The 25,666-nt window shown below is 42.2% G+C and overlaps 1 protein-coding gene across 5 annotated transcripts in view; it reads right to left on the bottom strand.

Moving 5' to 3' along the window:
• Positions 1-492: 492 nt before the first annotated feature.
• The window catches only part of SEPTIN8 (septin 8), a 51,092-nt gene continuing 25,918 nt past the window's right edge, over positions 493-25,666 (bottom strand). For 2 of the 5 annotated variants that reach the window (XM_072146079.1, XM_072146082.1), the window contains exons 7-10: positions 23,287-23,455; positions 21,235-21,367; positions 20,116-20,306; positions 493-1,948 (exon numbers count right to left, since the gene is read on the bottom strand). In XM_072146079.1, the coding sequence (XP_072002180.1) occupies positions 1,783-1,948; positions 20,116-20,306; positions 21,235-21,367; positions 23,287-23,455 (659 nt within the window). In that variant the 3' untranslated portion in view covers positions 493-1,782. Of the gene's footprint in view, positions 1,949-11,466; positions 16,717-20,115; positions 20,307-21,234; positions 21,368-23,286; positions 23,456-25,666 lie in introns of those variants that run through there. The other 3 variants (XM_072146080.1, XM_072146084.1, XM_072146083.1) reach the window with 3 other exon arrangements.

Raw genomic sequence — 25,666 nt, 5'->3', positions numbered from 1 at the left:
GCATCGCTGTCACATGCCTATACCTTGCTGCCAAAACCAATGAAGAGGATGAGGTATGACTATCCAGCCTGACTAGATCCTGACACTTCTACACATTGCACTAGCCCACTCTTTGTGATGCAATATTTGAAGTGGGAACATTTTTTATGCTATTTATAAGTTCTCTTCCTTTGTGATCCACTGGTTTTGGCTTGAAAATTTACATAAAAAAAAACCCAGAACGTGTATCTAGCAGGAGATTTTGACTGGACTATAGTATGAAGCTTCGTATACTAATACAGAGATGTGGAGATAAAGCTGAGGCGAAACCCAGCGGAAGTAAAGGAGGAAGTGCTGATAAAACCCTCAGAGCAGCGGAGCACAACAAATGTTACACGACAGTGTTGTTGGGGTCACAGCAGTCACACCACGTTCCATCATCGCAGTTTTTCTTCTGATACGTCTCTGCCGCATACACTACACTACTTCAATAACAGACAAAGGAGTCAAAACTTTTGTCTCAACTGTTCTTTATTGTAGGTAATACCATCAGTGAAGAAGCTTGCAGAGCAGAGCGGCTGCATGTACTCCTCAGCGGAGATCTTACGGATGGAGAGGATCATACTGGATAAACTGCAGTGGGATCTGTACACATCCACCCCAGTGGACTTCCTGAACACTGTAAGAATAGGTGACTGAAAGGCGTATGATTGTAGACCGTATACACATGTATGCACAAATCTGCTACTTCAGTTCTATAGCCAAGAAGCTACTTGCAAGTCACTGACTTAGTTGGACAAAAATAAAACTCTCCTATATATATATATTTTTTTTTAAAATTAAAAAAAAAAACCTATTCCTCCTTCTTTTTTTAAATTTTCTACTAGATTAAATATCAACACGTTGCAAAAATATTTCTGACTTTTCGCTCGACTAACACTGTACATACAAAGCTGTCTGGTTTTGGACACATTTTAAACTTGTCACCATAAAGGCCTGAAGCTTCGCGTGTCATTGTTGGCACTTGTAATATCACGTGAGTGTATGTCTGTGACCTGTTCTCTGCTGGAAAGTAACATTCAAGCAGAGAAAATATTCAGGTATTAAGGCAAAACTGTATAGAGGGGGACAGGTCTCTTGATGTGGCAGCAGAATTTGCATTGATTTACTTGGTGCTCTGGGCGGGAGGCGTGCTGGTATGTGTGGTCTGAAGCTCTGCCTGGCATATGGGGGAAGAATACCCTGATCAAGAACATAATTGTAAAGCTTTGACATGGTCCCAACTTAATAATCCCTGTATCCTTCTGTGTGCATACGTTCTGTAATTGTGGAAAAATCTTGTGACTTATCCGACTGTCATTGGCTACAATTACTCCATTCCCGTTTAGTAATTAATCTTTGAATCACCCCCCTTCCCCCCGTCGGATGTTATAACGGTGAATAGATAATAGATCCCATTCTCATTCCCTTATGGATTATGTTAAAATTGGTGGGTTGAATTGGAGCGTAAGCAAGGATCACTAATGTAGCCAAGGAACAAAACACATACGATTGATTGTGTTCAGAGAACACGGTTGTTACATTCAGTAGAAGCTTAGTAATCCAATGGGTAATGACGACAATGTATGAGCACATGACGAGTGGCCATATTTCAGCCATACTGTTGAGCTGCTTTTTGCCATGTTTGGTCATCAGAAGTGAAAAATGAAGACAGTTGACCTAGACATGTAGACATTTGCTTATGTTTCTACAGTTCCATGCCATGGTGATGTCCAACTGGCCTCATCTTTTCGCCCACTGGTCTCAGAGGAATCCTTCTCGCCATGCGGCGTTCTTGACGAGACAGCTACAGCACTGCATGGCATGCCACCAGTTATTGCAGTTCAGAGGCTCCACGCTGGCCTTGGCTATTATCGCCTTGGAGTTGGAGAGGATGACTCCCGACTGGTTCCCTGTAATGACCGAACTGCTGAAGAAAATAAAGGCAAGTCGACAAATTGGTTACTCAAAAGGAGCAGAATCAATGGGGTTATAGGAGGAATAGTTTGTGCCATGATAGACACTTAAGAGGGGTATCCACTGGCACCCCCCAAAAACATGAAAACAGGGGCTATAGGTCCTTTGGTCCCATAAATGCAATGAAGCTCAAAGCTATATCCTGCACTGTACTGGTCGAGCAGGCTGACTTGTGCGCTATTCTGCATAGGACCTTTGGTGGTACCCATTCTATAGTTACCGGTACCAGCAGGCAAACCCTTAGAAATCCGATACATAACTCCTATCATTCAGTTGACAAGGACTCATTGTGGAACACATTATGTTTTGCGGGAATAATCTCTATTATTGATAATATCCTCCCTGTACTTCTGTCTTGCTTTTGTCTATATCTGCAGGATAACCCCTCAGGTTCATACCATTTTTTGTTGTTGTTGTTTTGATTCTTGTTCTTGCCACCAATCTCTGTTTCAACCCAAAACTGCCTCTCATTTAAGAAAGGTCCTTATGGTGGCCCTCACTTAACCTCATAAAGCAAATCTGCGAAGGTGGCCACAGTCATGATATTTCAACCATATTGCCCATTAAAGGACATCTACCAACAAGGATCAAGGATTGTAAACCAAGCACACTGACGTACTGGTGCGTGTGCCCCCTGTTGCAGGTTCTGCTTTTCTTTAAGCTCCCTATGTCCTTTTTATTTATTTTTTTTTTAATTTTAAAAAGGCTTTAAAAATAATGCAAATGAATGGAGTCCGCAATACAAGATGTGTTGTGGCCTCAGGAACACATCCGTAAGGATTTCTTTATGTAGTCTGATAGACTAAAATGTAGGTTTTCACAGGCTCGATTCTCATTAACAGGTTCTTCTCCAGGTTTCAGTGGGCTCCTGGATGACAGCCTCATTGGGCCCCTTTACAGAGAACTTACATGGTGGAATTAAAAATTCAGAAACTAAAACAGTCTCCTGTTCCCATATCAGCCCCCTCATGGTTATTTTATATCGCCTCCTATGGATTCATCAGCTACAGCCCCCCTCTCCCCATGGATTACTTATGTGTACAGCCTTATGTGAGCCGCCCCGGCACTTACCTGGTTATGCCCACTGTGGAAATGCCCTGAACTGCACCAAATAAGTGTCATGTCATGCAAAGGTTGAGCTCCGCGCCTGAGCAAATTGCAGCATTATAGGTTTCTGATGAATGTGTTGTAGTTGTGGTCTTACTGATGGGGTAAATCCAGCAGTTATTACTCAACTTGTTGAGATACCCCATGTGTTTCCTGGGATGGCATGCAAACTGTTTTCTAAGGCTAGCATATGCAAAAGATTCTGCTCAAAAACTTAAAAGTGATGGTGATACCAATGTGTGATATATTACACAGAGGTAATTGTGTGGAGGGAAGCAGGGGCTGCAGGCTATATACTGGGAGGCTGTGACCAATGCATTTCCCACTCTAGGCTTATACTCGAGTTAATAGATTTTCTCAGTTGTTGGTGGTAAAATTAGGAGTCTCGGCTTACACTCGAGTATATACGGTATTACTGAAGTTTGTAGAACATTTAGTGACCATTAATAATTTCTATTGTTCTAAATGATATGTAACTGTCTAATAACATAAGAATACTAGTCTGAAATGTCTTCTGCAGGTTGACAACGCAGAGTTCATTCTTTGTAAAGAACTGGTTGATCAACGCCTGGAGACTCCATCCAACCCTGTCTGCCTTTTCATTTCTGCCAATAAAGACGCACGGACACACATCGGGGATCAAGTCTCTTATTGTCTTCCTTCAGTAACTTGTACAACCATGACAAGAAACCTGACTGCCACACAAGAGGCCACTCTGGTCATGGAAACCGATGAGTTTTATGATGGGTTTCAGTATCTGTACAACGAAGACCGCGTGGAGATGAATGAAACTCTTCTGGGCAAAAAGTCACAGATGGTGGCAGACGTGAGTGGGCTATGTCCTCCCCTCACAGTGCCCACATCTGGATTAGTAAGGAGCTTGTAAAAAGTCTGTCAAAATCCTCTGTAAGTTGCTTGTGCCAAAGCAATAGTGAGTGTGTATGGGTGCGTATGCATCTAAAACCTCTTTCCCTGGCACATGGTCAACTACTATTGCCAAACTTGGGGTTCTGCTGCCAGCTGTGGCCATGCTGCCAGTATTGCGCTGCAGGTTTGTTCCCTCCATTCCTATTACTTCTGAAGAATGTAAGTATTCACCAAGCACTGGCCTTTACCAGTAACGTGGCACAATTCAAGGCCCAGGGAGTCTTCATTTTACATTATAATTTTAGTACAAATCCAATATGTGGAGAGTTTTTGTATCAGTTTTTTTATTAATACCATAGATCTTTCTTTACAGACGAGTAACTTGGGCTTATATACTAATTGTATTGTATAAATTGCCTGGATGGATGTCTGGTATAAAGTTTTCCCTAGATTGGGTGTGGGGAGATGCAGCTGCACGCTGGACAGGGTAGTTGCCAAGTTTCTGCCCTGAATGGTGCCGTTACAGCTGTACCACTTACACTAGCATTGGAGGGACACTTTCATGAGGTGGATATGTGAGCTTAAAAAGAAATGTATTAGGATATTGATGACCTATATTTAGAATAAGTCACCCCCATCTGATAAGCTGAAAGTTGGAGCTGCCGTGGCAGTGCAGGCCAGTGTTCAGTCGCAGAGCACTGTGTAGTGGCTGAACGGAGTTACTACAGATTATCGCCTTTGTGCTCGCCGGGACCAAATCGGGGGGCGTAGCATGTGGCCGGCTGGAGGAGGGAGCGCTCCTCAAACCTATCCATAGGAAGCCTCGTGGCCACTCGGCTATGATGTGGTGGCTTAGACCTCTTTGGGGGCCATGATATGGCCACAGATTGTGCGGCTGTATTACAGACCCGCTTATGGCCAAGGGATCTAAAATTGACAAAGATGGGGCAATCGAGAACGAACAACACGTGATTTGCATTATTACCCGGCAAAACACATGTTGCTTGTTCCCAGTTGCAAAACACATCTGCAATGGGAAGAAACTCATCCCAGCTCTGAATGAATTGCATTTCAAGTGTAATGTGTGAACATGGCCTTATTGAGGGGTGCCCGGCGTAGGACGTCTACTTTCAGTTATGTCCATTACAGTCATGGAGAAGTGATTCGTCGCTAATGGAATAACCTAACCCTCTCGCGGTCCCACTGGGTGCTACTCATATACTTAGGCTTTGATGCTGAACGTTGACTCAGGGATTTCTTGCACAAGAGCAAGAATGATTTTTTTTTTTTACAGTGGTTGAGATTTATCAGAACTAGCACAAAGGAGAAGCTGGATCACTGCTTCCATTCATTGAAGATGAGAGAATCATCTCTCCCTATTTCTTTCCATATCAGCCTGGCTTACACCCCTGGGGGAATGACCCCAAATGTCTTATTCCCATTTACAATATTAATTACTTATGTTATGTATTTTATTGTCAACTAAGCCAAAACATGTTGACCCTCCTAATGTAACTTTTGTTTTAATCAAAGTCGGATTGCCTGTAGCGACCAATAAGATACCATTTATTTTCTTACGGTTCAGAACAAGTGATTTGATTGGTGGTTATGGGCAACGCTGACCCTTTTTCTTAAGAAAAGATGTTCACGAGCCCCTTGCATCTTTGCTTTTTCTCCATTTTATATTCTTTTATTGTAACGGTTCGAGTACTTTTTATTAAGTCGTGATAGTGACGTGTACTTGTCACATGCACCTTTTATGTTATGAACAGCGGCAGCTACTTATTTTACCCTTATGTGTTTGCACATAAATAATGTGATCTTGGCTTTTATTTTACATTGTATACTTGTTTTTTTCATCTAGAAGAAAATGGTTAGAAAATCGTTTATATGGTTTGAACGTTCTCTGAATTTTGAGGGGCAGAAAAGAAAATTTCCTTTTTATGTTTAAAGTTTGTGTGGCTTTAAAATGGAGAGGACAACCTGTTCCCCAAGTGATGCCAATACTGATGTACAGTCCAAGAGCGATGTCTTCCTGTATTACCGTCTTATATTCTGTAGTTTAGGTTACATTGTATTTATTTCATGTTTTTGTTTTTATGAACTTATCTGAAACTGTGAGTTGCCTGAAGACTTTAAGGCGTATCCTGGTGTACTAATTCCAGTCTTGTAATGATTTCAATAAACCTGGTGCCTATAACTAGCTTTATTTTTTTTAATTTTTTCTTTATTATTGGTTAATTATTAATGGTTTATATTGGTATTTGCCAAGTTTGTGGAACCTTTTGGATATTTTCACACAGTGATATTATGGTCAGTATTTTAAGCCAAAACACAGTGAAAAACAAAGATGTGTACTCTTTCCATGTTGTGGGCCAACTCCTGCTTTCCCTTTACAAAATACAGATGGGAAAAAGTGGCCTTGTATTTTGGAGGCCAGTGTGGTAAAATATTAAAGAAAACCTACCACCAGGATCACGGATCTGGCAAGGCACAGATCTGGCCACGGTTACAAAAGAATTTCTGCAGCACTCAAGATTCCTAAGAGCACAGTGCCCTCCTTAAAGGGAATAAGTTGAGACAACCACAACTCTTCCATGCCATACTATGGAGGCAGGGACAGGACAGTTGGTTGTAATTGAAGAAAACATTAATATGGACACGTACAGAGATGTCCTGGATGAAAACCCAGACTGCTCTGGCTCTAGTTTCGCCTTCCAACAAGACAATGGCCCACATTTAATAAGCTCTGTGTGCCAGTTTTCTAAAGTATGAGGGAGGAGTAATGCATGCCAAATCTACTATTTGTCTTTATGCACTGTGAACCAAACATACCTTGAGAATGCAGTAGCTACACTGATGCAGAAACATAGCTTGTTTAATCCTTGAACTAAGCGGTTTTGCTCAGAAACAATTATAAAATTCAGGACCTTGGGAAAACTGGGTGCCTACATAAACACATTACACACTGAACTTCCTGAATGGTCCAGACAGGACGAATCAACCTGAGTTGGATTACTAGTACACAGCATGGTGCAGCAATTCATTACATCTGCCTGTCAGGGAAAACACAGTGATTAAAGTGTTCTCTGAACAGTGCATAACTAGGGTAAGAGGAGAAGGGCTTGGGCAGCCACAGTAGCGACAGAGCCTTATTATCATAATTTTATAAATGTGTTTTTTTCCCCAGCAAAACCACTCGGTTCAGGCATTAAACAAGATTTCTCCATCAGTGCAGCTATCATTCTCCAGGTATGTTTGGTTCATAAAGCATAAAAACAAATGGTCCACCAAAAAAGTGCTCTGTCGGAGCTCTGCAGAGGGTGCCAGAAATCATTAATCTGACGCCCTCTGCACACTACACATAGTGCAGTTTACACGGTTTTTGATAAATGTGGGACAATGGGGGCTCATTTACTTAGGGTCTGCCAGGCGCATTTTCGCCGGGTTTCCCAACGATTTCCGTTTTGAGCCAAATTGCCCCAGCATCTGTGCCGGCTTGCACGCGCCAGAAATCGGGGGACGGGCCGTCGGACAACCCGAATGATTTGGACAAACCGCGGAATTTGATCTTTCGACACAATCGTGTATTTAAACACTCACATGCACCGGGAAGTAGCGGGTGAATTCCGGTAGACCTCGGCGGGGAAGCGACGGATGCAGGAACATGGGCGCATGAGCTTAGTAAATTGCACCGGACCCAAATTCTCGTCGGACAACGCACCGCGGGATCGTGACAGGACCGGGTAAGTAAATCTGCCCCAATGACTCTTAAGCACACGGCTAAAATAACAAAGCAAGGGCTTCAGAGCTCTGACCTAAACCCAATTGAGCGACTGGAGAGATTTTAAAATGGCTTTCCACCAATATTCATCATTCAACTTGAGGGAACTGGAGAGGATCTGCAGGGGTGAATGACAGAGGATCGCTAAATCCAGGTGTGGAAAAACTTTGTTGCATAATTTCCAAGGCGACTCATGGCTGTACTAGCTCAAAAGCTGCTTCTACTAAATACTGAGTAAAGGGGCTGTATACATGTGATATTTCAGGTTTTTTTTGTTTGTCTACCTTTCTGGTTTTTTTATGTCAAGATGGGGGCAGAGTACATCAATTAGGGAAAAAAAAACCCTTTCTGATCTTACCAATTGGCCACAATGAAACAAAGAATTAAAAATGTAAAGGGGCATGAATACCTTTTGGACCCACTGTACATGCAGACATGTCTAATGAAACAGAATTACTGAAAGTGAATTGAAAAGTGGCCCACCCCCTTTAACTGATTCTATGCGAACACTAAGGCTACATTCACAAGATGTATGCCCGCCGTACGCATACATGCGTCTGGGGGAAAGGAGGAGGGGATGAGCGCCGCTCCCCCCACCCCCCCTCTCCATAGTAATATATGGCGCCGTATTCCTGGGAAAGATAGGTCATATCTTTCTCCCAGCTACGGGCTCCCATAGGGCGCAATGCGCCCATTGCCGTGTATGGGGCAGGGGGCATATATAAGACCCCAATATGTTTGTGTGAATGTAGCCTAAGGGGAAACGGTAACTAGCAGGCACAGTATTAGGGTAATGTTACTACTATGGATTCAGATTCATTATCTGTGTATTGTATGTATTCATAAAAGTCATCATATAAAGCCACCAAGTCAAGGACTAATAATGGTATTAGACAAAGGAAGTCAGTAGTATTATTTTACATAGTATATACAGGCGGTCCCCTACTTAAGAACACCTGAGTTACAGATGACCCCTAGTTACAAACAGACCTCTAGTAATTGGTAATTTACTGTACGTTATCCTTGGGCTACAATAAACGGCTATAATAGCTATTAAAGGTGTCTGCAATGAAGCTTTATTGTAAATGCTGGTTTTTATGACAACCCAACATTTTTAAAATCTAATTGTCACAGAGACCAAAAAAAAAAAATTGTCTGGAGCTACAATGATAAAATATACAGTTCCGACTTACATACAAATTCAACTTAAGAACAAACCTCCAGAACCTATCTTGTTTGTAACCCAGGGACTGCCGGTACTTCTTATTTTATTCATTTATTACGTATGGCCGGAGAAGGTTCTTTACAATCTGGTACTAGGCTGTATTCCAGGAATGTTAGCTATTGATCAGGAATGCTCAGTCCTTAGTGTACCTGTGTAGTATCGATTTGCAGGGACAGAAACGATAAGTGTTATTAAATAAATCTATAAGTGGATGTTTCTCCATGCGCTTTTGATGCTAAACTTACATTTCTCAGCTATACCAAGCCTGAAGCAGAAGGCACTCTGTATATTATTGTAGTATTATGAATATAAGGTCCTGTTCACACCTGTGTTGGGGCTTTCTGTTAATCAAAGTCTTTCTTTTACCATAAACTTCAATATCTTCTGTTACAGATCCATTATTTATCTCTGCACTGGTTTTTCAGCTATTAATAACGGAAATGGGACCTGTCAAATGCAGGTGTGAATTTAGCTATAATAAACATATATACATCCTCACACCCTTCCAGCTATTAATGTGGGAATGCAGACAGTAATAACTGCATGGCCCCCTCCATGTGCCGGCAGGACACAGGACATCACTAACGCTGGCTGGTCATGTGAATGGAAGCGAATGGTTAGTGACCCAATAAGAGTCTCATACTTACCCAATTAAAGTTTATAGAAGTGACCAAACCTTTTTGTAGCTGGACACTGTCCTTGGGATTGGTAAGGATCCCAGATGTTGTACCTGTACTAGTAGTTATCCCCTTCTCTTGAGCGGTTTTGATGGATGGGGGATTATTTATAATTTGGCAGCTCCTTGAGACAATTCTATATCAGTGTTTGATGCACCGCTGCCCATCAGATTCATTAAAGTGGATTTGGCCCTGTAATAAAGGTTCTTATGCTCTATTTTTTTTTTCCTTCTTCCAAAAAGGGTGCAAAATGCATAAAAAAGTCCCAGCACGGGACTGGAGTGAATACGCTAATTAAAAAATAACAAAAAATGACATGTTATAAATCTTCCTTTGTACTAGCAATGGTTCTGTGTTTATGGCAGTATAATGAGATGGTGCAAATGGCCTTGTGCAACTTTTTAGTAGTAAAAAGTCGCAAAAAAAAACTCAATTTTTTTTCTATGCCAAAAAAGCCCTTCAAAACCAATGATAACTATATCTGTGTGACCCCTCACCTCTCCATAGAAGATGGCAGTGCAGGGCAAAATATAGAACATGTTCTACGTGTATGGTGCGGTGACGCTATGTGCCTGTTACAGTCTATGGACACATAATGTATATACTGCATATTCCTGCATGCTTGCGGCCGTATATACGTCCCCACTACGGTCGTGTGATTGAAGCCTAAGCGTGGACTTTTACCCTGACACAGGTGGTGGCTTGGGTCTCATCCTGGACAAAATGAGAAGGATCTTTAGTATGGAAGGGGGGATTATGTCTTTCACTTTTGAGGTAACGTCAGTCACTGGGGATCCATATCACTGTTCAAATTTCTTCTGCTGGGCCCCACAACTGGATAACTCTCTCAATAATAATATTCATTTTTATCCCTTTCATTTTATATCCATTTTCACTTGTAATGGATGTATATTTCCTTGCAACTATTTTTAAAGCTTAACAAGGTTCTACCTGTGTTTCTGAGGAGATTATTACCAGTGTAAACATATGGAGATATGCCATATCCTACGTTATGTTCCTTGTGAGTAACTAGTGTTAGTGGCCTGCCTTATACTCATTTCTATTTTTTTTTAACTCAGTTTTATTGTAGAATACACATACAATACAGTAGAGGAAGGGAGGCCACCATCACCTAAATTATTTTGCAGTATATTCGGTGGCAGCATCATTTGTATAACTGCATATAATCATACAGGTGCTAGGATGAAAGAGGAGAAAATTTAGTGTAAATACGCCTTGTTAGGTGAGCAGGGTTTATGTTGTAAATTGTGAGGCTCCCTAGTGTAGTTGTGCCACGTGATGTGACTATGAAAGGGAGAAGGTACATGAGGACACAGAACACTGCACATGGCCACTTATTGGGGGAGATTTATCTGAAGCCTCTTAGATAAGAACTGTGCTAGTTGCAACCAATCAGAGCCCAGCTTTCATTTCCCCACAGCTGTTTAGAAAATTAAAGCTGAGCTCTGATTGGTTTCCATGGCCAGCTAGAAAATTTTTACCTCATAAACCTCTAATAAATTTTCACCAATTGTATGTATTCCGTACTTGTGGGTACACAATAGCAGTCAGCCAATTACCATTCCCCCACAGGCAATCGGAGGGTGCATTTATTTTTTTACGTGAAAGCTCTAACTTATGTGCTCAAAGCTGTACCGTGGCTGGATCCTAACAAATCATTAAGAAGTTTACATCCAGGTTCCATTATCTCCTTTGAATCGGATACAGCGAGCGCTCACTGCATGACGTGTGACAGAAATAAAACACAAAGACAATGCAAAATAAAAGTGAAATTTAATAAAAAGAAAAAAAAAAAGTACAAAGTAAACCGAGGTGAATCACCAAAAAAAATTAAATACAAAAATCACAATGGCGAAAATCCCCAAAGCAATCCTTTATGTATCTGAGAAGGGATGTTGTTTGGCCACTGTAAGGAAAGTGAGTGAAAACTTGTCATATAAAAGGTAATATACACCTCAATAAACACACGTGTTAGGGAGAAAGTGGTCAATGGATCCAGCACCATAAAGTTGTGAATGATGATAAGTAGTACCTTATGTTACAGGAAAATATGCAGGAACATTCACATCAATGTACAGAGGAAGGTTATTAAAAAAAACACTAAAGAATTGATTATATAATTTGGTCTAAATATTGGAAGCCTTCCAGAATAAATCGTTTAGATGGGTATATGCTAGTATGTGAAGTAAAGATATAAAACCTGGACCTACCTGCAGTACTAGAGGGATGTAATGTAAATGTTATTCCCATCTCAGGTATCCATGGAATATATCCTGGATTCCAACCCTCCGGCAGGGAGCTCTGCGCATGCACAACAATCTCTCTTTTGTGCCCAACCACAGAATGTGCATCTACAGACAGATAGGACTCCCATCTCTGGGGCATCTTTGGATAGATCATAAATAGCTCAGATGGGAATAGGTTACCTGGGTCATATATCCAGGCACTGTGACTGTGGTAATCCTATATCAGTTGTCCATGGCCTCCTTCCTTCTAAAAAAAAAAATATCTTTTACCATTATGCTAATGAGCCTGAAGGGCTCGGGTAGGGGGTACTAAAGACCCTTTCATGCTGTAGCTTCAAAGGCTGTTACACTGTGCATGAGCACATCCCCCTCCCACTGTGTGCTGCACCTTCCTCTGCTGCCGGGAGATTACTTCAACAGGAGAGGGAGCAGATGAGAAGACAGCCTGTGAATCTTCAGCACAGAGGGGATCTGGTAAACACTGCGGATCCTTCTGTACCATAAAATCAATTTAAAAGTTGATTTTAGAAGGAAGGAGACCACGGATAAGAAATATAAGCAGATTACCACAGTCACAGAGCCTGGATCTATGAGTAAGTGTCCCTGGTTTATCTGCTAGATTTTCATGGTACTTTTTCTTTAAGCTCATTACTCTTTACATCTGTTTGGGGCATGTTCACACAAGATAGCCAGTTGTTCCTGCAGATAGTGAAAGTGTATGTTACACAAGGGGCCAATCTGATAACATTGCTGATGGCTTTGATACCCTTGCCACAGGGCAGCAAACAATCGCTGTTTTGGGGGAGAGGGGGGCGCAGTCTACATTCCAGCTGTCAAATGTTATAAGCCCTTAAATGACACAGATATACACACAAGATTATAAATATCAGACACTACCAACAAGAATTCGACCTCAGCTGATCCCTCAGATGCAAAAGAACAAAACTATGAAGACATCATGCAGAGATCAGCTGATGTATCACACCACCCTCTGATGACACTGGGAGCTGTATCCAGACACTGGCTGAGCCTTCATCAGGACTATATCAGGACATTTCTGGGGGCTATCATGAATGATCTTAGCTTGTGTTCTGGCCTGATAGTTTTACAATATACCCATAAGAAAAAAAGTCTGAAAGTGCCCAAAAGGAAACCAGCCAGCAGGATTTGAGTGATTAAACCGGTCACTATTTCTTATTTTGGTGTGTAGTAAAATCCTCTCTGTACAGTAAGGGAAGTGGATAGCTTATATAGAATGTAAAACACTTCATGCTGCTGACTTGACATCTGAAGCCAGCACATGACATGACACTGCCATGGGGGGCTCCTGCTGATGCCTGATCACTGCAGTGCACATGCTCCATCCATACAAGTGAATGGAGTGCTGGTGGTTATTGAGCTTTGGAGACCCCAAGAGGCAACTGCTACCAGCAAAACATTCCTTCTCGGTTGGTAAAAGGAGGTTTTATAATAACATTTTTGGCTTGGTGTCCCTCTAAAGGCTATGGACACCTGGATATGGTGGGGGTCCCTTTTTTTTGTTTTAGGCAGCAAATTTCACTCTGCAGGATGCATTTATAACTTGCTGTTACTTTCGGGCTTTTCCTAGTACAGCAGTGTTCATCCCCTGTGCATGCAGGATTTACCGGACCGAACCTACAACTGCTGAACTGAACCCCCCCCCCCCAACGACTTATATGAGAAGGGTTGTTTCGTTAGGAAAGGGATGCGATTTAGTCTGAAAATTCAGTCCTTTAAAGGGGTTGGCCGCTTTACCACCTGCATTTGTTCATGGATGGGTAGAGATCACATGACCCTCCATCTGCATCCATTTTATGGTCAGGAATGTCTGGCTGATGTCTAAGGTCAAGAAAGCGAAGTACTTTTAATAGATGTATATTGGTAAAATTACCCAACACCCTGCCCACACACAATACAATAAACATGTGGTAAAGTGGCTAATCCCTTTAAGGACTGAATTGGCTGCAGTACAGCCTAAGCCAAACCCTTTCACGTGGCTACATCCCTTGCCAGACAAGTTGGGAAGGTGCCGTCCAAAACCCTCAAAAAATGTGGCGCACAGCATTTCAGGTGAAAATGACTCCAGTATTCTGGTGTAAACCGATTGATACATCTACCCCGCTGAGTTCAGTTCAGAAGTTGTAGGTTGGGATCAGAAAAATTTGCTTGTGGGCAACGTCCTTCCTCTAGTTGACTGTTGTGTAGTGTAACTTTCACCACCCTTCCTGTGCCCTTCCTGATGACTTGGATTGCTTTTCCCTTTCCGCAATGATCTGTATACAACCTTCTTATCCTCCTTTCTGCCATCGCTAACAGAGAGAGTGAAGAGGACAGCTTAAACCTCACTGTTTGCAACCTGGTGACGCTGCGCAGTAAATGCCCATAATATAGGGTAACTGAGGGAGACAATTCAGCTGCCTTCCTTACATATATACAAAAAGAAGCATAGCATAAAATGTTAGCAGTAAAAAATACTTTGTCAGATCCACTCTAAGCTTTACAAACTGTAATGTACCCCAAACTCTGGCGTACACCGATGGAAAGATGTGACACATTCTGAGAACCTTGTGTTTTTCCCATCTTAGTTCTAGTGAATGTCACATAAATAATGTTACAATTGGAGGAGTAGCAGCAGCAGTCCATAGTGATCCAGTAAATCTCTGACCCTTGACAAGTGGTGAAACATCACATGTATTTCTGAAGAATAAAGAGAACACTTGATCACTGGATCACCACGGCGTGCTGTGGCTTCCTCCTCAATTGCATCTTCCCGGATCCATTGAACTAGGATCTCTCTGCTGCGGGCACCCACCATTATGTAAGCAGGTCCAGATGGGGCAAACATGGATGCTCGCCCATACCTTAGTTTTCTACACAAGTAATGTTAGCAACTTGCTCCCTGGAAACATGATTATAATGTACTAGGTCAGCCAAAATATAGAAGTCTAAAGTTACATAGGATTATTTTATTCCCTAAAAAACTTAAATATTTTATACAATTGATATAGAAGCAGAGGTAAAAAAAAAACCTTGACAATTCTGTACACAATGATGTCATGAAAACTGCACCTAACTTGCTATTAAGATTGCGCCGTCTACTGTAGGGAGGTTTTCCACAGGAAAAATGTGGCTGAGATGGGGAGTTGTCATAGTCCTTGAGCACATGATCAGCACAGAATCACTTGCCCGGATAAACAATGACAATCCCTTTGCTAATCACTGGGGTCTCAGGGGTCATACCCCTAGATATCACATATCAAATCGCCATCAATGTTTTGTCCTCAGAAAATCCTTTAAACTAATATAAATTAGGAGGAAGTAAAGGCTTTGGTCAGTATAGCTAAAGTATCCCTTATATCAATAAAGAAAATTAATTCAAGGATCATTTAACAGGTTTAAGTGAATCTGTCAGCAGTTCTGACCAGGCAAAGCTGCAGTCACTGTTTGGTATTGGCTCTGGAGAGCGACTTAACCATACCTTTGTGTGCTTTGTTTGTAGCAGTATAACAGTAAAAAAAAATTAATTTCAAGTTCCAGGATTGTAGCTGGACCTGGTGCACTGGTGTAGGAGATCTCTTCATTGAACACAATACAGCTCCTCCCCTTCAGTAACTGCTGTAGTATTCAATAAGAAGCTGCTGCAGGGGAGGCAGAGTGCAGCAGTACACTGCACCAGAGTGTTCTGAAAACAGCTACAACCCTGAAACGTAGATACCTTTTCACAACCCTGCTGCTACAAACAACATGCACAATGGTCTGGTTACAAAGATTTCCAGGGCAAATATCTAACACAGTCTGAAGCTTTGAATGGTCAAAACTGCTGACAAACTCCCTGTAAATTAATAAAGATTTAAAAAAAAAAAAAACATGATAAAAGGGTGACAACCACCACAGGGATATCAAAAGATGGCAACAGCGCTTTTTACACAGTGATATAGAGGACCTGTCAGCTCAGCTCATGTGGCCAGAAATACATTTGGATCACCTTTTCTTCCTCCTCTTTTGTGTCATTCCTCTGGTATACTTCCATGAGTAATTTGAATAAATTGACAGCTGGGTGTAACCCATTATGGTGCGTCAGGTCCATATATTCACTACCCATTGCCAGCATCACTATGTAGGGGGGAGAAATCCCTATGACCAGGGGGTAAGGTAACAAAGTTGCCAATTTATCCAAAAATTTCCAGGAAGAATAACAAAGCTATCATAAGAAAATATGACCCAGAATTGTAATTTCATAAGGAATGTAGGTTTGACAAGTTCTCCTTAAAATTTACCAAACTCTTTTCCATAGCCTTGTTTCTCTAAATAATGAATTAAAAATGTAATAAACCCTGAGCTCACCTCACGGCTTATAGTCTACAGTCTATGAATGTTGCCCTTTAAAACGCATTAGTAAGAAGACTTGCAGCAAAGCACCTCCCGTAGCACCTTACATCCCAGATGGACCGGAGGAAATAACACTCCACAGTAAATAGTCAGGAAGGAGTGACACCGGGTGACGGGTGCCTCCGCTGTGTCACGTAGTAAATGTATTGCTAATACACGTTCGGTGTTGCATAGATTAGAAAGCTTCAAGCTTCTACAGTTATTAGGACTCACATTATTCCTGCACATAATAAAATGACTGGGAACGTTGTAAACTGCAGATTTCCAGGCTGTCTGTATGCTTTGGTCCACTCATACAATGTTAGGATGGAGGGTGAGAATTCATGCAATGTAATGACATGAACCTGCAAGTCCAATCTTGACATGTAAGTCTGTGCATCTTAACTGGAAAAAAAAAAAGAAAAATAAAAGCAAAATGAACTAAAGAGAAAGAAACAATGCAAAACAGAACATAAAGAAATCAAAAGGAAAATGGTCCTGAAATCCGAAGTTGCTAGTCAGTAAAAGAGGACCTGACAGGGTGATATAGGCCACTAAACCACCCACAGCTCCTTATGGCCCGATAGTCGCCCTTTACCAAGTTCCTCAGTTGGTGCTATATATAAACATTTATACTTGGATAGAGATGGGTCTACGGAGATGCATCGGACCGCTCTCTTGTGCTCCCCATACCTGTGCAGTACTTGAAGCTTGAGCAGCACGCCCGGCTTTGTCATTCAAGTGCATGCGCACTGGAGCCAGGGTGTAGTACACTGGCTTCACTACACCACGGCACAGGGAGGACCAGAACCAGGTAAATATTAAATGTTTTATATTTTAATAGCGGGGACCTGTGGAAGGATGATTTGGGACACTAAACCATCAGTCAATAAGGTCCTGTGGGTGTCCCAAACACACTGACAAGTCCCCCTTAAGGCTACATTCACACATGCATAGGTCATTTCCAGAAGGAAATAGTGGATGAATAAGTGCAGCAGTCTACAGCAGTGATTTTCAACCACTGTGCCGTGGCACACTAGTGTGCCGCGACACATGGTCAGGTGTGCCGCGGGGAAAGTTCCACAAACTATGGTGCCCCCTGTGTTTTGAGTGTATGACTGTTTGAGTGTCATTTTGTGTTATTTTGGTTGGTGGTGTGCCCCAGGATTTTCTAAGTATAAAAAGTGTGCCGCGGCTCAAAAAAGGTTGAAAATCACTGGTCTACAGCTCTCCATCCTGTATATGCTCAGCAGTGGCCATGAAAGCCAATGGGGAACAGATGCAATGTATTAAGTGTGCACTCAGGGAGGACAGCGGAAAGTCCTATTTAGCAGTTCAGCCCGTTGCCTGCAAGAGAAATTGCTCTGAGAAACCTTGGATCCTTTACAAAACCTATATACACTCACCGGCCACTTTATTAGGCACACCATGCTAGTAACGGGTTGGACCCCCTTTTGCCTTCAGAACTGCCTCAATTCATCGTGGCATAGACTCAACAAGGTGCTGGAAGCATTCCTCAGAGATTTTGGTCCATATTGACATGATGGCATCACACAGTTGCCGCAGATTTGTCGGCTGCACATCCATGATGCGAATCTCCCGTTCCACCACATCCCAAAGATGCTCTATTGGATTGAGATCTGGTGACTGTGGAGGCCATTTGAGTACAGTGAACTCATTGTTATGTTCAAGAAACCAGTCTGAGATGATTCCAGCTTTATGACATGGCGCATTATCCTGCTGAAAGTAGCCATCAGATGTTGGGTACATTGTGGTCATAAAGGGATGGACATGGTCAGCAACAATACTCAGGTAGGCTGTGGCGTTGCAACGATGCTCAATTGGTACCAAGGGGCCCAAAGAGTGCCCAAAGAAAATATTCCCCACACCATGACACCACCACCACCAGCCTGAACCGTTGATACAAGGCAGGATGGATCCATGCTTTCATGTTGTTGACGCCAAATTCTGACCCTACCATCCGAATGTCGCAGCAGAAATCAAGACTCATCAGACGTTTTTCCAGTCTTCTACTGTCCAATTTCGATGAGCTTGTGCAAATTGTAGCCTCAGTTTCCTGTTCTTAGCTGAAAGGAGTGGCACCCGGTGTGGTCTTCTACTGCTGTAGCCCATCTGCCTCAAAGTTCGACGTACTGTGCATTCAGAGATGCTCTTCTGCCTACCTTGGTTGTAACGGGTGGCGATTTGAGTCACTATTACTTTCTATCAGCTCGAACCATTCTGCCCATTCTCCTCTCACCTCTGGCATCAACAAGGCATTTCCACCCACAGAACTGCCGCTCACTGGATGTTTTTTCTTTTTCGGACCATTCTCTGTAAACCCTAGAGATGATTGTGCGTGAAAATCCCAGCAGATCAGCAGTTTCTGAAATACTCAGACCAGCCCTTCTGGCACCAACAATCATGCCACATTCAAAGGCACTCAAATCACCTTTCTTCCCCATACTGATGCTCGGTTTGAACTGCAGGAGATTGTCTTGACCATGTCTACATGCCTAAATGCACTGAGTTGGCGCCATGTGATTGGCTGATTCGAAATTAAGTGTTAACGAGCAGTTGGACAGGTGTACCTAATAAAGTGGCCGATGAGTGTATACACGTTATGCACAGACTGTCCATTCAATACAGTGCAATGCCAACAGGAAGCCCAGACATTTTATTCTAGACAATTCTAACCACCTACTCCACCTACAACTCTAACCAAAGCAAATAACTCTTCCTACCAGAGTAACAAATCTAAAGATTAGAAGTGGATCCAAACAGACCCCATACAGAGAAAACACAATCCTACTGATACAGGGATGGGCCCTCAAAGTGTCTTCGATCCTGGGGATACAGTCCCGAAAACAGGATGGTATAAACCCAAACCCACTGTAAAGACCATGCTATGCGCATGCTGTTGTATGTACCCCATTAAACACCAGGTTGTCTACCTGCCCTTCCGTAGTTCCTATATATGACAATGTTGACACATAAGCTGCTGTCTATCATAGTTCTATATGGGGAAAAAGCAACACACGTTTTAGCAGAAAAAGGTTTAAAACACGTGTTGCTTCTTCCAGGGCTGAAGCATTTAGGTCCAACCAACCGTGGCAGAGTTTGGGAGTAGCTCTTCCGCCCAGCACTTGAATCATGTTTTGAAGTTAAATTTAACCACAACATGTGAACGTGGCCCGAGGAATCTGTGCAGCTACCTAGAGCCTAGTAGATAATGGTGTCCAATGCCGCCGAATAGATCTTAAATGCCATCTTATAGAAAGCATGGACAGAACCAATCAGTGTTCTGGTTTCCAATTGGTCGGTACAAGGGTTTGCAAAAGTTAACCCTCAAGAACATTTACAACAGTCATCAATTTTTTGTCTACAAGAACTGTACTGCTGGGAAACATCTCTTAGAGGAAGCACGCCATATAAATGGCTGGTGTAAGCAGCAGACAAAGTAGATGTATCTATAGAAAGATAAAAAAAAATATAGAAAGAAACCGCAGCACAGCGGGTGATGGTCTGGTGATATCCCACCAAAGGAGTAATCCAGAAATCATCTGTAGTATAGCAGAAAGCAGGCAGCTCTCCTATAGATATGGTGAAACATAGTGGCTTTATTCACCCATGCAGCTACATTTTATCAAGCTTGATAAAGGCTATATGGATCAGCCGAAATGTAGCTGCATGGGAGAATAAAGCCACTTTATTTACCATATTTATCGGAGTGCTCCCTGCTTTCTGCTATACTATAGCAAGATAAAGACGCTTATGAGGGAAGGATGAGATTGCAGAACTTACTTTTTCCTGTCCTTGTCCTTCTTTAAGGGCTGCTGGGACATTGCTTGGAATGACTGGGACTGCAAGGACTCCACTGCTATTTTCCGTCTATTGAATGCGTTCATCTCCTCTTCTAACTCCTTCCTCCTATCTTCCAGCTTCTTGTTCTCATCGTAGTGAATCTTCTTGAGGTGTGCAAACTTTTCTTGGAGCTGTAACATAGATAAAGATTGTTTCATAGAATTACTAAAGTAGATACAAATCTTCGCCTCCCATTCTTAATGAACCCTTGTATCGGTGACCCCAAATTCTTGTCATGAGCGCTTAGCAAATCAAAGGCCAAAGTTTTCATAAAGTTTCCCAGTATCAAGGACAACGCTGTAAGGTCTTTCAGCCACTCTCTGTAGATCATCTAAAGCCGTTATTCGGGATCAACCCCTTTCTGTCTTCTGAACTTAAAACAGTCCACAATTACATTGTAAAAAACCCTCTCCCTATATTCTCCTACATAAATGGAAGAAATATTCCTGTGTCTTTCTTCCTGACAGCTGAGAGATAAGGAATCTGATCAGGTTTCCAATGACCAAGCTTAGTATTTAAACACACTGCTCACTACCGGAGAGAAAAAACGGCACAGAGAACCAGTTTCCCTTAATGAAGTATATTACAAAGATATAAACTATCACCACCTGCACCATTTCTGATATAACAAAGCTTTAGTTAATACACAAGATATGACATTTAAACAGGCACAAAAAATACATACAAATAACGTAAAGTAAGAGGTGGTACGATTTTGGACAATGGTGTCTAAAGATGGGTCAAATGCATTACGCATGGGGATAAACCTGGCATCTTATAAATTCCAAGTGGTCCAAATTTACAATCATAAATCTGTCCCAATTTTTTCTCTTTTCCTGTTGTTTCCATTCAGTTTTTGAGTGGTTGCAAATTTCCTGCCTTGTCGGACTGTCCCCTATTTTCCATCTTATGACTATCCTGTCCGATTTTATGACATCTTATAGACTGTAAGCTCTTGTGAGCAGTGTATGTTCTCCACTGAATCTGTAAAGCGGTACGGAATTTGATGGCGCTATATAAATACAGATTATTATTATCATCAAGTAGAAAGTCACCAACCTCGCGTTCCTTCTCCTTTAGCTCGGCCTCAGTTTCCTTGACTCTGTTCACAAACATCTGTCGCATTTCTTCCTCTTTCCGATGCAGGTCCTCAAGAAATTCTTTTCTCTTGGCTTCATATGTCTCCTGAAGACTAACCACACCAGAGAGAACAGTATTTCATGTTACTGTGGTCTGTAAAGCTTCACTTACATCAGTTATATTACTGTACTGTAATGGTGCATCGGCTTGCGAGCATGGCACCGTTGGTGGGAACCATGGCCAGGATTTTCTTAAGGGAAAGGGGTGGGCTCTTTGTGCTTTTACTTCACCTTACGTTTGCTTGGAAATTTCAGATCTCTACATTTTTGACATAGCAATTAGTGATATATTTTCCTTTATAGAAAAATGGACATTTGACAGAAGCTAGGTAGTTGGCTTTGTTAAAACAAATGGAGAATCTTCAACTTATATTCATTATTGAATTATACTTCAATTTAAGGATCCTCTGGCAAAGCAGAATAATGAAAACCTACAGTGCTTATATGGACTTGGCTTCAGATGCACTTGACTACAAGACACAAAGATTTACACTAGAGAAAATAGGAAATATTTGACCAACTCACAGTTCCTTAGAGCTTTCAAGAAGAGGAAAGCAATACTATAATGTTGGCAAATCCGAAGACAGTGGCTTACTCCAATGGAGGCCTCGGCCTACAATGTGGATGTGGTACTGGCAGTCTCAAAATATACTTAACTCCCTGGAAATCAGTGATGTGTCCTATTAGAAAGGTGAGCTCGATGTACATACCACATCCAGTTTCCATCCCTACTCTTACTGTGATCTGTTCCTGGAAACAAAGAGAACTCTACAACTATAAACTGCTGCACAGTTTTACCCATGTCAGAAAATAACACAATGAGGGAGAATCATCAAGGTAGGATCTGTGCACCTTTATTTTGACCGTTTTAGGAGCTTTTCTGCACGTCAGATTTATTATAGTGGCTCAAATTGCTTGTTAAATCTAGCAAAAAAAAATTTGCTAATTTTTGTGCACTCCATTCTACACTTATGCTTGTTTAACGGCCTGCCTGACGGGTCCCTTACAATCTTTATACACTTCCAATGTCCTAAAGATGGAGGTATAGTGTGACCAGTTAAGCCTGTCATCTGTGTAATCTTTGTAACAAGATCTCTGGTTGGAAATCTGAACTCTCCATCCCGAGGGGAAGTTTATAAAGCTCCCCATTGCTGGAAAGTTCCATAGAGTTTAGTTCAAGTCTTTCTGAGAACCAGATGAGTCCTTGCTACAGGCACATGGTCTGCAGATATCAGGCCCCCAGCAGCTCTGATTCCTAACAGAGCATGCCTAGGATTGCTCATAGAGCAGTTCCTAACCTCCCCAGCCTAAAGCTACAGAAACTGGACTGTGAGCATCCTTTGCCAGACATTATCCAACCAGCTTCCTTGGCCCATTGCCTTTGCTATATTCATGTTCTGGAATAAAGGAACTGTAGTTGATGTTCTACATCTCTTCTCTTCGTGGGATCCCTGTCTGCCGCTAAGATCAAGGGCCTCCCCTCTGCCATGGACCCAGGGACCCCTTATAAATGCATACACCAGGAGAGCCCCAGCTAGAACTATTTTCTCCATACCACCGGCTTCTCCTGCTTCGTGCAATCTACCTGCCGGACACCTACCCAGCGAACACCAAGCCCTTAGGTCAGGCCCCAGTAGAAGACATTGCACCTGAAGAGTAGAGGTGGGTTTTTTGCATAAAAATAAGCGACTATTTTTACTTTTAAAGCGATTAAGCTTTTTTAACGAAACACAGAAAAAAAAAAGTCAGGTGTAGCAAAATTAGCAAGGAGCGGTTTTTTTATACACAGGAAAACCGTACTCCTCCAACACGACACAAAACGTCTATAAAAACCCCAAACATTTATTTATTTAAAAAAAATAAACAAATGATGATGTGTGGTTTCAGGTTTCCATCCTTTCAGCCTGCCGAAGTGACAAAAAAACTGAAAAGGCATAAATATTTCATATGCAGAAATGTCGCCAATACTCACCTGAATGGTTGGCTGTCAGGGTCGGTATCTTTAAATCCCATCTCCTCTAGTTTGCAGCGTCTGTACAGCTCATAGTGGCGGGTGTGCGTCTGCTCTCTAAGGTCCTCCATGTTGACCCGAATCAGCATTTCTCTCAGTTTTACAAAGTCACAGTGGCTCTCATTCTCAACTACAGCACAATGAGAAACATGTATGTAAGCAAAGACAAGCTGTCATTTCCACTGGTACCAGTAGTATGTGCAACTTTCTAATCACTTTTTTTTTTTTTTGGAAACCAGGTATAAAAACAGAATTTGTACAATTTGGACATTTGGAATTTGTACAAGACAATCTTTATTGATTAAGGGATTATGAACGCAGCAACAACAAATATGGGAGGTTCAGTTTTAACGAAGTAAGGGGGATTTTGAGTTTGATTTTTTGTTTATTTTTTTTATACTTTTAAAAGTTAAATATTTTTTAGTTTTTTCCCCAGGAGGGAACTATAAGGTTAGATGCTCTGGTAGCACCTATAATTAAGCTGCAATGCCATGGTATCACCATCAGCACCCTCCAATGCTTGGGGAATGACCCTTAGAACTTGTTAGACACCAATATCTTAGTACTGACTGCAGCCTGGCTGCCACTGTATGCCAGGCTCTGCTCCGTGGCTCATGCAAGCACTGCAATGTAACAGTAATCAGGGTGAGTCAAATTAGATCTCACCACAACATACAGTCCCCAAAGAACAAAGTCTTAATTTTTCTTTATGTACACATAAGGCCAGTGTGAGGTATGTGCAAAGCAGCCCCCTGCCCTGTGGATAGTTTATGTGGCATCTTTTATACAACGCACAGCTCTAGGCCTCATTCACGTGAACGTAATTGGGACCAATACATGGCTGTACCATTTCTGGCTGCGTATCCGTCCCCGATTGTCGCCCAGTCACTGTGCGGTGGGCAAATGTTGTCTCGCCACACAATGACTATGCACATGTCCTATATTCCGCAGTTTTACTGTTTCGGCCCTGAGGAGAGGGGAGAGGTGAACAACTCTCATCCCTCTTCCTCTCCAGTACGCTGACGTGTGCCCGCCCATTCGTGTGATTGTACCCTTAAAGCGAATCAGGTATGTCATTTTCAGCTGGCGACAGGTTCCAATAGCCTATTCTATTTTGAATTTAGATCTGCCTTTGTCAGCATTCGGGAATCATTTCAGTAGTTTGTAATTGTTTGATTTACATTACCTGGCTCCCTGTCATGTAGTGAGTGCCTGGGGTGATGGAGGGTGGGCAGCTGCAGCCCATGTCTCCTCATGCCTACCTCCTCTCCTCCACACCACAGGGAGGTGCATGAGTGTGAAGGAGAGGAGACTGACACAGGAACACACAAGTTGCCACTTTTCCCCTTCACTTGGACTCACCACACACTGCTGACAGGGAGCCTGGTAATGTAAAACAAACTACTGAAATAATTCAGAATGCTGACAAAGGGCAGTTTTAAAATCAGCATAGCATAGTCACCAGCTAGAAATCACATTCCTGGTGACAGGTTCCCTTTAAAATTAACCTGTCTTCAGCCTTTACTTCAAGAAGGGTATGAAATGGCCTTAATGGAAATTCCCTCTTCTGTAATCCCCAACATCATGGGAAAATGAGCTAAAAATAGACACATTTTCCTCTGGCATGACATAGGGAGGAGATATTTTTAAATGTGCAAATTGGCGAGATTTCACATAAAAAGAGGGAATTCTAGAAAGGACATTTCATACCCCACCCGAGAGGACTAGTAGTTTAATGGGGGTAAAAATCTGGTGACAGGTTCACTTCAAAAATGTACAGAAAGTACATTTGGATTGTTATGAACCACACTTATTGAGAGGCATATTTACCTGTCCATGCCCCAGAAAGCAAAAACTATGGGGCACATTTAAATACCCGATCCCTGTGCGATCCCCGATCTGGACTGTCCGACGAGGATTAACTCTGCCGCGAGTCACTAAGAACTTGCGCCCGATTTCCTGCATGTGTCGCTTCCCCGATCAGGTCCGTTGGAGTTCACCTTCTTCCTGGTGCATGTAAGTCATGGCTTGCATCACAAATTTAAATGTTAAATCCCGGGCGTAGTCTGAATCCGTCAGATCGTCTGACGGCCCGCCCCCTGATTTGTGTCTCGTGAAAGCCAGCGAGATTGCAACACAAAACATTCACGTGCGACACAAACCCCCACGCGATCCCCGAAAAGTCAGGAAAACCAACGAAAATGTGGCCACGGGACCCTTAGTAAATAAGCCCCTATGTCTTTTCACAATTGTAATAGCTTTGTTCTATAATTTACACTAGTTTATAGGGTACATGATAGTATCTCTGTCACTTGGTGGAGATGTCCTTGCCATCTAAGCT

The sequence above is a fragment of the Engystomops pustulosus genome, chromosome 4 (assembly GCF_040894005.1).
Source record: "Engystomops pustulosus chromosome 4, aEngPut4.maternal, whole genome shotgun sequence".
Taxonomy (NCBI): domain Eukaryota; kingdom Metazoa; phylum Chordata; class Amphibia; order Anura; family Leptodactylidae; genus Engystomops; species Engystomops pustulosus.
The sequence above is the reverse complement of the archived record's forward strand: the minus strand, read 5'-3'. Positions and strand labels throughout refer to the sequence as shown.